Source organism: Hippocampus zosterae, chromosome 4, assembly GCF_025434085.1.
Source record: "Hippocampus zosterae strain Florida chromosome 4, ASM2543408v3, whole genome shotgun sequence".
Classification (NCBI taxonomy): domain Eukaryota; kingdom Metazoa; phylum Chordata; class Actinopteri; order Syngnathiformes; family Syngnathidae; genus Hippocampus; species Hippocampus zosterae.
In genome coordinates, this window is record NC_067454.1 from 27647360 (window position 1) to 27661940 (window position 14581).

General features: G+C 42.0%; 2 protein-coding genes across 2 annotated transcripts in view; both read left to right on the forward strand.

Moving 5' to 3' along the window:
• The window catches only part of large2 (LARGE xylosyl- and glucuronyltransferase 2), a 95643-nt gene that overhangs the window by 74578 nt on the left and 6484 nt on the right, over positions 1-14581 (forward strand). The gene's annotated exons all lie outside the window — the stretch shown is intronic.
• LOC127599704 (EMILIN-1-like) overlaps positions 3205-14581 on the forward strand; it is a 41492-nt gene continuing 30115 nt past the window's right edge. The window contains exon 1 of the mRNA XM_052063858.1: positions 3205-3703. Within this exon, the coding sequence (XP_051919818.1) occupies positions 3567-3703 (137 nt within the window). The 5' untranslated portion in view covers positions 3205-3566. The remainder of the gene's footprint in view (positions 3704-14581) is intronic.

Below are 14581 nucleotides of genomic sequence, written 5' to 3' on the forward strand. Positions count from 1 at the left end.
CGGTGAGGAATCGGGAAGAAATACAGCTCCCATTTCAGCCATGTCTTTGTTCGGGAAACCGGTAAGGGACACAGCAGAAACGCTTCACCGGTCATATTTTGCAAAAGCCAACTCACACCTCGAGTTTGATTCAAAATTTACCAAATCAAAAGCAAAATAATACAAGAAGATCAAAGCAGTAACAATCAGACAATGTTATGGAATGCATAAAATGAAAAAATGGAATAGAGTCCAACATGTTCTTGCCATTTTAAAGATAAAACTGATTCTTCACAATTATTTATATTTGAATCATAATAGTAATAATATTCCCTTGTGCTCCAGGAACTCTGCAGGGTTGTTTTTCTTTTCTTTTCTTTCTTTCTTTTTTTTTTTAATGCTGGGATAGGCTTCAGCACCCTTGTGAGGATAAGCGGATCGGAAAATTGATTCATGGATGGATGTTATCATTCTCTTCTACTGAAAGTCTGTTATTGTCAGTTTTTACATTGCACGAATGCACAATTCTCTGAAACACATCATAGTTTGTTTACTCTTGCCTTGTTTTTATTTTTATTTTTCTACCTTTCTGAAGTAGCTCGACAAATTTTCTGAAGCGATAAAACACCAAAGGTTTGCGAAACCCAACACACCCTTTTTATCCCCCCATTTGGCTTCACAAACTCTGCGTCAAGGTCATGAAACTTGAAGATTAAGATGAAGAAACACCTGAGGATACTGACGTCGTAATTCATTCGCCACATGATAAATGTCTATCATATACCATGCAAGAACTGACAAATATCAAAGTGAGCACTGTATAATTCAGCCTTCAGAGTTTTACAAGGTCATAGAATGATCAATGACAGAGTAAACATATATAAATGGACGATAACGTAAAAGAACATGTCAGGTATTCATCGTTTCACAGATTTTGTGTCATTATAATGCAGTACGCTAAGTATTTCCAAGTTGTTTTTTTTAACCGGCTCTGTTACACCTATATTTAAAACTTAAGTCTCATTTTGTTTTAAAACTGCCCGAAAGTTACTTCCACAATCAAAATTGAATTGGGCAGACTGTAGGGTGTATGTAACATTTAATATTTGTTGTTTTTATCATTGCAAATTTCAATGCAGTATGTGGGTGTCTGTGCATGCAGGTTTGTGTTCTGTGAATGTGCACAGTGACATCACATATGTGTCACACAGTGACATCACATATGTGTCACTTCGAATATACATAAATACTACAGTAAGTATAATTCCAATACATGGAATTATATGCTTTCATCTGACTTTGACCAATGAGATACAACCTTTAAGGTACATCCAATAGGTGAACGGTATCTAGGGGCATTACTAAATGATTAAAAAAAAACACATACAGTGCATACAAACGCATTTATAAGTTATCACAATTAATTAGCTAAGAGCTTACTTATTTCACCTTAGACAGCTGGCCAAAATAAAACCTCTCCTCTCACATGAACACTTTGAGACAGTAATTCATGCCTTTGTCACATCCCGGCTGGATTACTGCAATGCCCTGTACTTTGGAGTCAGCCAGTCCTCCATTAAGCGCCTTCAGCTGGTCCAGAATGCCGCTGCTCGCCTCTTGACTGGTACTCGTAAGAGGGAGCATATAACACCTACTCTGGCATCCCTTCACTGGCTCCCCATTCATTTTAGAGTTATTTTCAAGATCCTCCTCTTTGTTTTCAAATCTCTGAATAATCTCGCGCCACTGACCTTACCTCTCTGAGCTCATCCGCCCCTACACACCTGCCCGGCGCCTCAGGTCTGTGGACCAGTCTTTGTTAGAAGTACCAAGAACTAAACTGAGGCTCAGAGGGGATCGAGCCTTTTCTGTTGCTGGTCCCTCTCTCTGGAATGACCTCCCACTGAACATTCGGCAAGCCTCCTCGCTGACCATCTTTAAAGCCCTCCTCAAAACTCACTTGTATTCTTTGGCGTTCGACTCAGCATGACTTAGATTTGTTCTTGATTTTACTGCTTGGTGCTTTCTACCGCCTTTATTACCGATTCGTCTTACTGTTTATTGTGTATGTTAAATCGCTCCATGTACAGCACTTTGTATGCGGCGATGGCTGTTTGAAAGTGCTCTATAAATACTGTTGACTTGACTTGACTTATTTTACAGGAAGATGGATTTTTTCTGTGATTGGCTGCGAACAGTTCCGGGTGGACCCCGTCTCCTGCCCGAGGACAACTGGGCATGCTGGAGCCGACTCCAGCATGCCTCACGGCCGTTGAGAGAAGAAGCGAATCAGAAAATGGATGGATGAATGGATTTTTGTGTTTTCATGAGTAAAATGCCATTTCTTTTGGTACATTTTAAATATGACCAAATCATAGTTAATCAAGTTTTATCAATAACATGCAGCCCTAAGAAATACATAAATATTTACAGTACACATAGTGTACCAAGATAGAGGTAATAATTCGGAATTGGGCATTTCCCTCTGCAGGGTAATACCAGGCGACACATGGGAAAAATTGCTTTGAGTGAGTCTGGGTGTTCAGTGATTGGCTGGCAACTAGTTCAGGGTGTCCCCCGCCTACTGCCCTAAGACGGCTGGGATAGGCTCCAGCACCCCTCGCAACCCTTGTGAGGATAAGCAAATTAGAAAACAGATGGATGGAGTCTTGGCTGTTGAAATTTCACAAACTTGGCACAACACCAGCATTTTACTGCTCCTCTGAAATTACATCAAAAGTGAATCAAGACGGGAGAATGTGAAGACTGACATGGAAAAATACACTCTATTACATTTTCCGACAGTGGTGGGAGTACTTTTTCAGTACAGTAACAAGTATTTACTACCATTACTACAACTACTACTTATTATTATTACTACTACTCCTACCTTTTCAATCGATTACGCTTTTTTTTTACTGTCACTGCCCAAAAATGTGGTGTGCTCATTGAAACCTGTTTTCATCAGACCAACTTAAAAACGGGAGGTGAAGCTTTTGCGCTTGTTGTTGTTACTTCAACATTCTTCAATTTCACTGTGAGCTATTTCATTGCACAAAAGTGACGAACCAGTGTTCACTAAATCAAGAGTGGTCTCGTCTATAAAAATAAACGAGAAACAGTAGAACACGAAGAGTAGAAAGAATAGTTCTGCAGTGAGTGCTGGATGGATGTGTCGGTTTTCTTCTCCGGGAGGGGCGGGGGCAGTTCTGGGGGGCGGTGATGTAGAGGAGGAGCAGCTGGACTGGCTTCAGCCTGGACTGTCGCAACCTTTTCTTTGTTTCGTATGAGACATAAATTGTTCTGATGGAGAAAAACTACCGGGTTAGGTCGGAGTAAACGTGGACAAAAGGCGGGACTCGGAGCGGTTCAGATGAGTTCGAACAGTGCGTCAAGTGCGAATTTTGGATCAGAATCGGGATTATTGATCAGAGTCGTTCGGACGAACTTTTTTTTTTACTTAGAAAAAAATATGACCGTCTATTATATTTGACTCCATGGAGCTGGGATGTCGTTCTCCAGTTGAGGCAGCCTTCCCTCTCTGATTTGTAACGACATCCAGTATTAATCGCGTATTGGTCAACGGGATGGCACTTCTTTTGCTCCTGCTGGCTCTCTTGACTTGTGCGGACGCCAAAAGCGCGTTCCCGCTCAGAAGCTCCTACAACCTATACACCGGCGGGAATGCGCACGCTCAAGGTGCTCGAGTCGCCAGCAGACACAGGTAATACGACGACACAACTCTGCTTTTCTATGACTTCTCTGCAGTTAGTTCTATTTGTAGATTTAGTAAAAAAAAAAAAAAAAACCCACAGCAAAGCGTTCCAAATGAAAGACGTTTCAACGAGCGCCTCTTCATCCTACTAATTACACATACACACACACACACGCAAAAACTCGGCTTCATTTGATCATGTCCGGCTGCAAATGACTAAAACGTGGTCAACTGACGTAATTGTCCACGTTCAAAAGAATTGTGTCGAGGAGGGAGGAGTTCATTCAGACTTTTGAGCATGGGTGATTTCATGGAAACATCGACAGGTGGACACAAGAATGCATTTACAGTCCACAACAAAGGCCCGCTATCGGCACAAACTACATAAATCACCTCAAGTTTTTTGAGTGGTAAATGCTCTCCCATGGATCCAACCGCAGACGCTCCCGTTTAGCTGCCCGCCTGTGGTCAAAGATGTGAAACACACTCGTTAGCAGTTTGTCACCATGTCAAAAGTTGCTGCCGACCACCACGTGGATTTTTATGTCCATCTCGAGAATGTAATTTTGCACACAGTATTTCTCGTTCGTATGTGTGGCATCTTGGCACGATGATGTAATATATTATGACATCCTGCCGAAAGGGTGGAGCTTTGTGTTGGCCAGGGGTGGCCATGGACTAGCCTGGAAATCCAGATTCATTGCTGTACCACCGATTGAGTCTCATCAAGTGCATTTCTAAGGCAAGGCAAATCTGAGCATACAGACAGTGAAATGAACCAATCAACAAAGAGCAGGCATGCGTTGCAAAAATACACCATGTCGTCCCCCAAGTGTCATCAACTGCTGGGCTTTAAATGACTCTCTGTCTTTCTCATTATTATTTCCAACTTTAATGCCGAATGATGTAAACAAACTATCGTATGTCCTGCGCATAATTTTGAATGAGGGTGGACTTCTGCCACTGAAGAGTTACATTGCGCACAAAGGAAACGCCACAGCAAATAAACTAATTTGATTGGACGCCTCATTTTGAACTCCACACTCCATACTGCGCTGGAGTGTCGGCTTCCCACAACCACTTTCTTGCCAGGCCACCCCTTATTACTCTCTGACCACTCCACACCTCGGGAAAATGTTGAGAAGAGATTTTTCTGCCACTTTCTCATCGATGGGAGTCTTCAACAGCTTGATACTTATTTTTCATATTAACGACACATTTAAAGAGCAAAAGCACAATTGATCTGAATGCATCCATCCATCCATCCATTTTCCGATCCGCTTATCCTCATAAGGGCCGGGAGGGTGAGGTGATGGAGGGGTGGGGTGGGGTGCTGGTGCCTATTTTAGGCTATTCTCTGATCATACCGGCACTATCAGCCTGCCATGCATGTTTTTAATGTGGGAGGAAACCGGAGCACCCGGAGAAAACCCACGCAGGCCGGGGAGAACTTGCAAACTCCACACAGGCAGGCTGGAGCTGGAATTGAACCCAGTACCTTTGCACTGTGAGGTTGAAACGCTAACCGCCGGACCAAAGAGCCGCCAAAGTCTTTAATTTTAATTTTCTAATTACAAAAAGCAATATTAGGGCTACTCAAGTGGCGATACAATTTACTGCTTTCTATAAATATAAAAAAACACATTAACCCTTTCATGCACCAATAATGATAACTTGTCACCTGATAACATTGATCGGCTGTCGACTGTAGTAACCGCTGTCCCTGAAAGGGTTAAATTAATGTTTAACATAACTGAGTTACAAAAGGGAGATGATTGTATTTTTCTTCCCTCTTTATTTCCTGTAGTTGAAAAACGTGTAATTGTGATGACAGAAAGTGTGAAGAGATATGACAACTTCAGATTATGAATTTCGCCTTGGGAGTAATTTTGCATTACTCTTACTCTGTTTTCACCTATTCTGGTATCATTAAACGTGAATATTTGCTCATGGATGTTCAAGCAGCCAGAAAGCAAGGAATACAAATCAAGTTATTAGTACGACTATGACAATCCAAACAGTATATTGCTGTTGGTCTTTCACAGGTTTAGCATGATGCGTAGCTCTCCATGTAGTCAAAATAGTTGGGAAGTCCAATACACAATACAAAGATCTAATTCATCCACTTGCAGGCATGCAGGCAGGGAACAGATGCCAGAATAACGGTGAAGCTCAACGTTGGCATGCCACTGAGCAGTTAGAAGAATGAGTGAGTTTCTTAAGACACCTGGACTGTGCTCAGGAAGGAGACTTTCTCACAACAGCACTGAATTGAACTTGCAACCTTTTGCACCATAATCAAGTCCAATTGAGCTGGTGTGAGAAATCATGCAAACTAGAAATGGGTTTGAAAAAGTGAAATTCTCTATCCAACTGTACACCGAATCACTTAAAAAAAAGAACGCCTCTCAATGAAACAGCTCAGTGTTATGAAGTACCTGGTGTTGAAGAAAAGCCTTTTTTTTTATTGCTTGTTGTGTCATACAGTAGGCAATGTGAACTTTGGAAATGAGTGAAAGCAGCCTCTCCAATCTTGTGACCCCTGTTTGAATGTCTTAAGACCGCAACATACCAGTCGCATTAGGACCGTGTTCTTGTCATTGAGGTTCGGCAGATATAAATAACCGATCAAGTCATGCTGTCGTGCTTCAGGCTTAAATGCTCACAATGTTGATCTTTAGGGCAACCTAAGTACAAATTCTGGGTAGATTTGCTTCTGCTTTTAGCCAACAGAGTTGGGCTCATCTTTGCTGTCAAGTTGTTGCCCCCTGACTTTATGTCTGCAGTTTCTCCTCAAAGTCGTATGGTGTACAAGAGCTCAGAGCTGGAAAGCAGCAGGGGATAGTGTTGCCAAGTACAGTGTCGATGACTGGCGATAGCAGATTGAAAATGCTTTCAGAAACAAAGAAAACTGGAATCTCGCCTCAAAGAATGCGCAGCGGTGGTTTCCAACCTTTCCTTCGACGCAGACCGGTTCAAACAAGTGCATGCTTTTTGGTGGATTGTGTTCATGGTCCGGTGGTTGCACAGCTGCAGAGTAGCAACTAAATTGGTAATGATATGTCGACAGGCTGTGCAAACGCCTCTCGCATTATCATGCTTTCCACATCATGCTTCTTGTTACAATGATTCAACAGGATTCTTATATTGCCTGTTTTGGAGGACTGACATTGTACAATGGCTTCATTTGCGCCCCATCGCTTTGCAGATACCGCCACACAAGCGAGGCTGAGGAACCATCTTGTGTACCGGTAAATAGTTTCGTCTTTAGGAAGATAACTCCAAATCAGAGCTGCCCACCAGTTGCACATTCAGTCATTGTTTACTTCTTGTTTCTTGGACTTTCTGTTTACATCTTTGACTTGCAAACTACAATAGAGAAGGAAAAGCTGGACTCTGATCACATACTGACACTCATAGCTGGTCACCTTAACCCTTTCAGGGACAGTGGTTACTCCAGTGGACAGCCGATCATCTTTTCAGGTTACAGGTTATCATTATTGGTTCACAAAAGGATTCATATCACAATTCTTTGTCATGGAATCATTGAGCCCTATTTATATGTGCTTCTATTTTGGGGATGATCTATCTATCTATCTATCTATCTATCTATCTATCTATCTATCTATCTATCTATCTATCTATCTATCTATCTATCTATCTATCTATCTATCTATCTATCTATCTATCTATCTATCTATCTATCTATCTATCTATCTATCTATCTATCTATCTATCTATCTATCTATCTATCTATCTATCTATCTATCTATCTATCTATCTATCTATCTATCTATCTATCTATCTATCTATCTATCTATCTATCTATCTATCTATCTATCTATCTATCTATCTATCTATCTATCTATCTATCTATCTATCTATCTATCTCTCTCTCTATCTATCTATCTCTTTTTTCTTCACATACATACACACACACACACACACACACACACACGGGCGCGCACACACACGTGTTTGGGAAATTACCTGGAAACCACCTGTTTCTGGATCCTGTTGAAGGAGTTTTGTAGTTACATGCACATTATTTCACTCCAGGGAAATTTCTTTTCTCATTAAATGGTGATTTAGCAGATTGGGATGGTTGTAATAGATAGGTGTAAAAACCCTCGAGACTGGTGTTGATAAAATATTTCAGGCGCACACACATTGCATTCTATCCAATTCCTCAGTCACAAAATACTACTTTTTACATGCCACATGGGCAGCCCGCTGATCGACTGGTTGTGGGTTGGATTCCGGCTCCGGCCTTCCTGTGTGGAAATTCTCCCCATGACTTTGTGGGTTTTCACCAGGTACTCTGGTTTCTTCCCACATTCCAAAAATCATTTGCACAGCAGTTCTTCCGTCGTACACAATTGATAATGAACGATCATTTGCAATTCCAAACCACCCCATGTAGTAATGTTGGCAGAGTACTAAACTCCTTAAAGTCATATGGTGTACAAGAGATGTCATAGCTGGAAAGCAGCAGCGGATAGTGTTGCCAAGTACAGCGTGGCAGGTTAATGGAACCTTCAAAATTGTCCCTAAAATGTCCCTCTAAATTGTGACTGTGAGTGTGAATGGTTATTGTGTGTGCCATGCGATTGGCTGGCAACCGGTTCAGGGTGTCCCCCGCCTCCTGACCGATGACAGCCCACTACCCTTGTGAGGCTAAGTGGTTTAGAAAATGGATGGATGGATAAATGCCATAACTTGAAGGGACGACGCTCGGGGATTTTATCACAATGTATTATCAACTTCATCCCCAAGATGTAGTGCGAAGGTTTACGCATCTGAGCACTAACTTTTTCTGAACACAAAATCATTTATGACTTATGTGTCATGAAATGCTGATGCAAAATAATGTGCTGGTCGTACGTATGTATAAATTGGATTTGAATTTATGTTGCTTTATTTTACTTTGTTGTCTGCAGCCAGGTTGGCATTGCTAATGAAAATCGGTTCTCAATTTCCTTACATGGATAAAAGTCAAATTAAATGAAATACAATGACAAACTATTTACAAAGTAAACATGAAGGTTTTACGCTTCTGTTTAAGATATAAATAAGTATAATACACGTTTCGAGAAATGAAGGAATAAAAATAGTTCCCATTTATCTGTGCAAACTCCAATTCAAATGAAGTTGGGACCTTAAAGCAATACCCAAATTAACATTATAGTGATCCCTCGCTCTAATGCGGTTCACCTTCCGTGGCTTTGCTGTTTCACAGATTTTTTTTTTGTGCAGTTTTTTAAATGCTTTTAAACAGTGAATTGCATTCTGCATCCTGTTTGGCTAAGGCACTGACCAACGTGAACAGTCTCTGCACCTCATCTTTGTACATACATACCCCACAATGTCGACGAAACGTTCTGCACCGGCAAAGGCATCTGAGGACGCACTCAAGCAATATCATTTTACTGTACAGTATTTCCAAAAACTATTACAGTTATTTGTTGAAAACATTTTTTGTTTTGTTTTTTTGTGCTTGGGCCTCAAAACAGGTTTTGGTCTTTGGTTTCATTGTATACATAGTTCAGTATTGTATAATACTTTGTAAAATTGTAAAATAAAGCTCACTACTTCACGGATGTCACATATCATTGATTTTTTTTGGAACGTAACCCCCGCGATAAACGAGGGATTACTGTACTACAAACGATAATACCAAATACTCCCCCCACTGGCTGAGTGGTGTACTGCTTGCTCTCTATGGGGGGATGGGCAAGTCTATTGATGTGACGCCAGAAAATTCTGCAAACATGTCCAAATGGTCAAAACTATCCAGAACACAGGGAAGGAAAAAAAGACGATTGATGAAAAAAAGAGACCAAATCGGAGAAAGACACATACTGGCACCACTCACAGCCTTCAGGATTTCAGAGAAAGTCAGACATTATAAAACTCTTGCAACAACAATCTACCGAACAAAACTGAAGGTTTGTCAAAATACAGCTGAAAACCATTCTCTCCACTTCTTTTTTTTGTGGAAATGTTATACTAAATATTGTAGCCAGTAGCGACCCTGTACTGTAGTTGTGTTATACAAAGGAGAATCACTAGTTTTTACGGACAGGAGGATTCTAGGCCCAAGGGGATGCACAGAATGAGATTGGCAATACTGTGTGAAAACTTGAAAGTCAATGTTTGATGTCATGTTTTTTCAGTCTGCTACAGTACCAAACACAGAATATGTGTACTGCGTTAACCACAAAAAAGGAAAAAAAAAATAAGTACGCATTGTTACAGTGGATGCAAAACATGCCATTGTGTTGTCAGAAAGTAAGCCAAGCCCGTCAATTAAAAACAAAACAAAACGGAAACATTAGAGAGAAAAGTTTCCCTTTATGCAGTTAGAATTGTCATGAAAATGGGATTTAACAGCTGCAATTGCCAGCTGCTTGTTGTGTGGAAGCATCAAAGAATGGCGTCAGCTTTTTGAGGGTGCTGGTGCTGACATGACTTTGGCTCACAAGACACTCTTTGCGCTAAAATACTTTTGAAGTCGCAGAGATTCTGGCGCATATATGTCTATACCAGTGGTGGGTAAACTACGGCCCACGGGCCGAATCCGGCCCGTTTGTCTTTTTAATCCGGCCCGCCGAAGTATGAAGACCGTACTTTCATGCTTTTGTTCTGTTGATGTGTGATATGGACTGTCAACAAATGCAGTTTTTTTTTAATATACCATAGCTCGTGCTGACTTGGCCCTTCTGTCAAATTTTAAAAGTCAATGGGGCTCACGAGCCAAAAAGTTTGCCCACCCCTGGTCTAGACGATTGAAGAAAAGGTATTACTGAGTGATTTTTCAATGGGATAATAACATTCATATTAAAGTAGCGGTCTGGAAAATAGAATCATTCGGTTTGTATTTATCCCTTGGTTTGCTCCACTTTTCAATTCTTACTTTCCGAGATCGTCCAAATCCGAGATGATGCAACTTGCCTCATTTTTGTCGATTTTGTATCCATATTAAATTTGACATGATTCCTAGGCTTTCTGCATCACAAATGGATTCTGTGAAATCCTTTCAACTAACATTTTCAGTGACCCTCACTTCAAACATAATCCACTAGGATGAGTCCTGGTGGATTGGATGAAACTCAAATTAGATCCAAAACTGGGCACCTCAAACCACATTTAATCCTGAATTTTCAAATTCAGATTTGGAAATACAGTCCTGCCTTTAATCCAGATTGGAGCCTTTGTTGAGCCTTTCAAAACTTCAATGGGATATCTGGATCAGTTTGATCCAGAAAAACAGCATTCAATTCGGGTAGGATTGGAGTGATGATCCCATTTATTAGTTTTGCACAAACTCATCAATAAATAAGCATGACTTGCATTTCCGGGAATTCATTAGGAAAGAGATATTTTCAATAAATGAATTATGTTTTTTTTAAACTCAAAATTTCCAAATTTCATGAATCCAAATAAGGAAAAACATAAAGTGCTTCAACCAAAATTGTAACAACAGCAAAGCAATTTGGGATTTTTTTTGTTGTAAATACTGGCATGAACAGCAAATTGAGAAAATAGGACATTGTCCACCAGTCGACTTTCTTTTTGTTGTTGTTGTCGTACTGGAATAATGTCTAATTTTACATCCACTGGAATTGATCAGTGACAGTGGCACTGTCATTGTCGCATTGTGCGCTAATTTCTTTTGTTTGCTTGTTTGTTTTTTGTAATTGTAATTCAACAAGCATGCTCATACACACGCAGCGCAGAGCAGAAAGAATGAATTGCGGTGAACCAACGCTTAACGGACACAATGGGAAAATATTGGAGAGGGACCAATAGAAAGTTGGCGAGAGACTAAAAACAAGGTTCAGTTGTTCTTTGTTGTAATCTGTATTTCTTTTTTGTTTTCTTTCGTGTTGATAAGGATACAATGGTATGCAGAAATATGCTTTGAACAATTTTACAGGCAAATGATACTATCTCTAGTCGTGGCGATGAGTGGGGGAGGTGTTTCTTCTTCCTAGGGTGGACATTCAAGAAATGAGAAGTTCTGCTTTGGTGTCGACTGCAAAAAAAAAAAGTGTGTATATATATATATGTCGTGAGCAGGCTGCAAACACAGTCCCCCAACGCCCTGCTGATCATCTCTGGGGACTTCAACCATGTCTCTCTGTCGTCCTCCCTTTCAACCTTCAAGCAGTATGTAACCTGTGCCACTAGAGACAATAATATTTTGGACTTGTTTTATGCCAATACCAAGGAGGCATATAAACCCCTCTCCCTCCCTCCTCTTGGAAGAGCAGACCACAACTTGGTATTTCTCGAGCCTGTGTACAAACCCCTGGTGCACAGGCAACCAACTGTGACCAGAATGGTCAAGAAATGGTCATCGGAAGCTGAAGATGCTCTGCGAGACTGCTTCGCGACAACCAGGTGGGAACTCTTCAGCGAGGTTCATGGGGAGGACATTGATGCACTCACTGACACCATCACGGATTATATAAACTTCTGTGAGGAGAACACTGTACCCACCAGAACTCTGCGGTGTTTTTCCAACAACAAACCATGGATTAATCCTGACGTAAAGACCCTGCTGAAGGAGAAGAAGAGAGCTTTTCGGTCGAGAAACAGAGAGGAGCTGAAGGCCGTGCAGATTCGGCTGAGAAGAAAGATCAGGGAGGGGAAGAAGTTATACAGGATGAAATTGGAGGACCAGTTACAGGCCAGCAATGTCACTGGTGTCTGGAGGGGCCTGAAAACCATCTCAGGCCATGACAGCCCAAAGACAGTGGTCGAGAAGGACAAGGACTGGGCAGATGGACTGAACCATTTTTTCAACCGTTTCGACCAGTCGTCTGTCCCTTCCCCCAACCACAAACTGCAACCTCTCTCACTGAGGACTTCTTCTCCTCACCCTCCTCTTTCGACCAGCTCTCATCAACCCAGTATGTCACCTGGTTCCTGCCTGTCCGTCACAACAGAGCAGGTAAGGAACCAACTGAGGAAGATGAATGTGAGGAAGGCAGCAGGTCCGGACAAGATCAGTTCCCGGCTCCTCAGGACCTGCTCTGACCAGCTGTGTAACATTGTCCAGCACATCTTCAACCTGAGCCTGAAGCTGGGCAGAGCTCCACAGCTGTGGAAAACTTCGTGCCTGGTCCCAGTGCCCAAGACCCCCCACCCTAAGGAGCTGAACAGCTACAGACCGGTGGCGCTGACGTCTCACCTGATGAAGACGCTGGAGAGACTCATCCTTGCCCACCTTCGACCGCTGGTGAGCCCGTCACTGGACCCGCTGCAGTTTGCCTATCAGCCTGGCATCGGCGTGGAAGATGCCATTATCTACCTCTCCACTCAGTGCTGTCACACTTGGAGAAGGCTGGGAGCACTGTGAGAATCATGTTCTTTGATTTCTCCAGTGCCTTCAACACCATCCAGCCCAATTTGCTGGGAGGCAAACTGCAGAACGCCGGAGTGGACCACCATCTCACAGCATGGATCATAGACTACCTCACAAATCGGCCGCAGTACGTGAGATTGCAGAGCTGTGAGTCGGACCGGCTTCTCTGCAGCACTGGAGCGCCGCAGGGGACTGTTCTGGCTCCATTCCTGTTCATCCTCTACACCTCGGACTTCAGACATGACACTCCAAACTGCCACCTTGAGAAGTTCTCCGATGACTCTGCGATTGTTGGCCTCATTACAGAAGGGGACGATCGGGAGTACAGGGGACTGACAAAGGACTTTGTGGACTGGTGCCAGCAGAATCTCCTCCAGATCAACCCGAGGAAAACTAAGGAGTTGGTTGTGGATTTCTGCAGGAAAAAGTCCTCACCAGCACCGATGAACATTCAGGGTATGGACATAGAGAGGGTGACCTCCTACAAGTACCTTGGTGTTCTTCTCAACGACAAACTGGACTGGTCCACAAACACGGACACCCTGATTAGGAAAGGACAGAGCCGACTCTTCCTACTCAGGAAACTGAGGTCTTTTGGGGTTCAGGGGTCACTCCTTAAGACGTTCTATAACTCGGTGGTGGCCTCGGCCCTCTATTATGGCATTGTCTGCTGGTCAGGCAGCATCTCGGCCCGGGACAGAAAGTGACTGGAGCGACTGGTCAGGAAGGCCAGTTCTGTCCTGGGTTGCTCCCTTGACACTCTGGAGGAGGTGGGCAACAGAAGGATGCTAACTAAGCTAAAAGCTATGATGGCCAGTCCCTCCCACCCCCTCCAGCCCGCCCTGACAGCACTTGGTAGCTCCTTCAGCCAGAGACTGTTACACCCGCGCTGCAAGAAGGAGAGATACCGACGCTCGTTCCTACCGACTGCTGTCAGGCTGATGAATAAAAAATAACAATCATAATAATAATAATAATTAAATGATGTGAAGGTAAATTGTAAATAGTACTGCGATTTATCCATTTGTGTTCATATTGTATTTAATTGAAAGATGTTTGTTGTTGTTTTTTTTTCTCTTCTTCTTTCTACATACATTCTTGCTGCTGGAGGCTGTAAATTTCCCCATTGTGGGACAAATAAAGGATATCTTATCTTATATATATATATATATATATATATTATATATATATATATATATATATATATATATACAGCTTGGATAGGATCCAGCACCCCCCGCGACCCTAGTGAGGATCAAGAATATATATATATATATATAGGATATATTGCATATACATCGTTCGACCTCAGTATGTGGCATGCATATGTAAGTATCGATGGCTTATACTTGCATAAAAGTCTATAAGTAGCCTCTATTTAATGGGAAATGGTATTACATTTTGACAATTCCAGATGCTGTCTATAATATTGGAGCTGTGAATGTAAATTTAAAAACAGAATTTAGTATGCATGGCTGATGGTTGTGATACATCTTAGTGATTGAATACCTTAT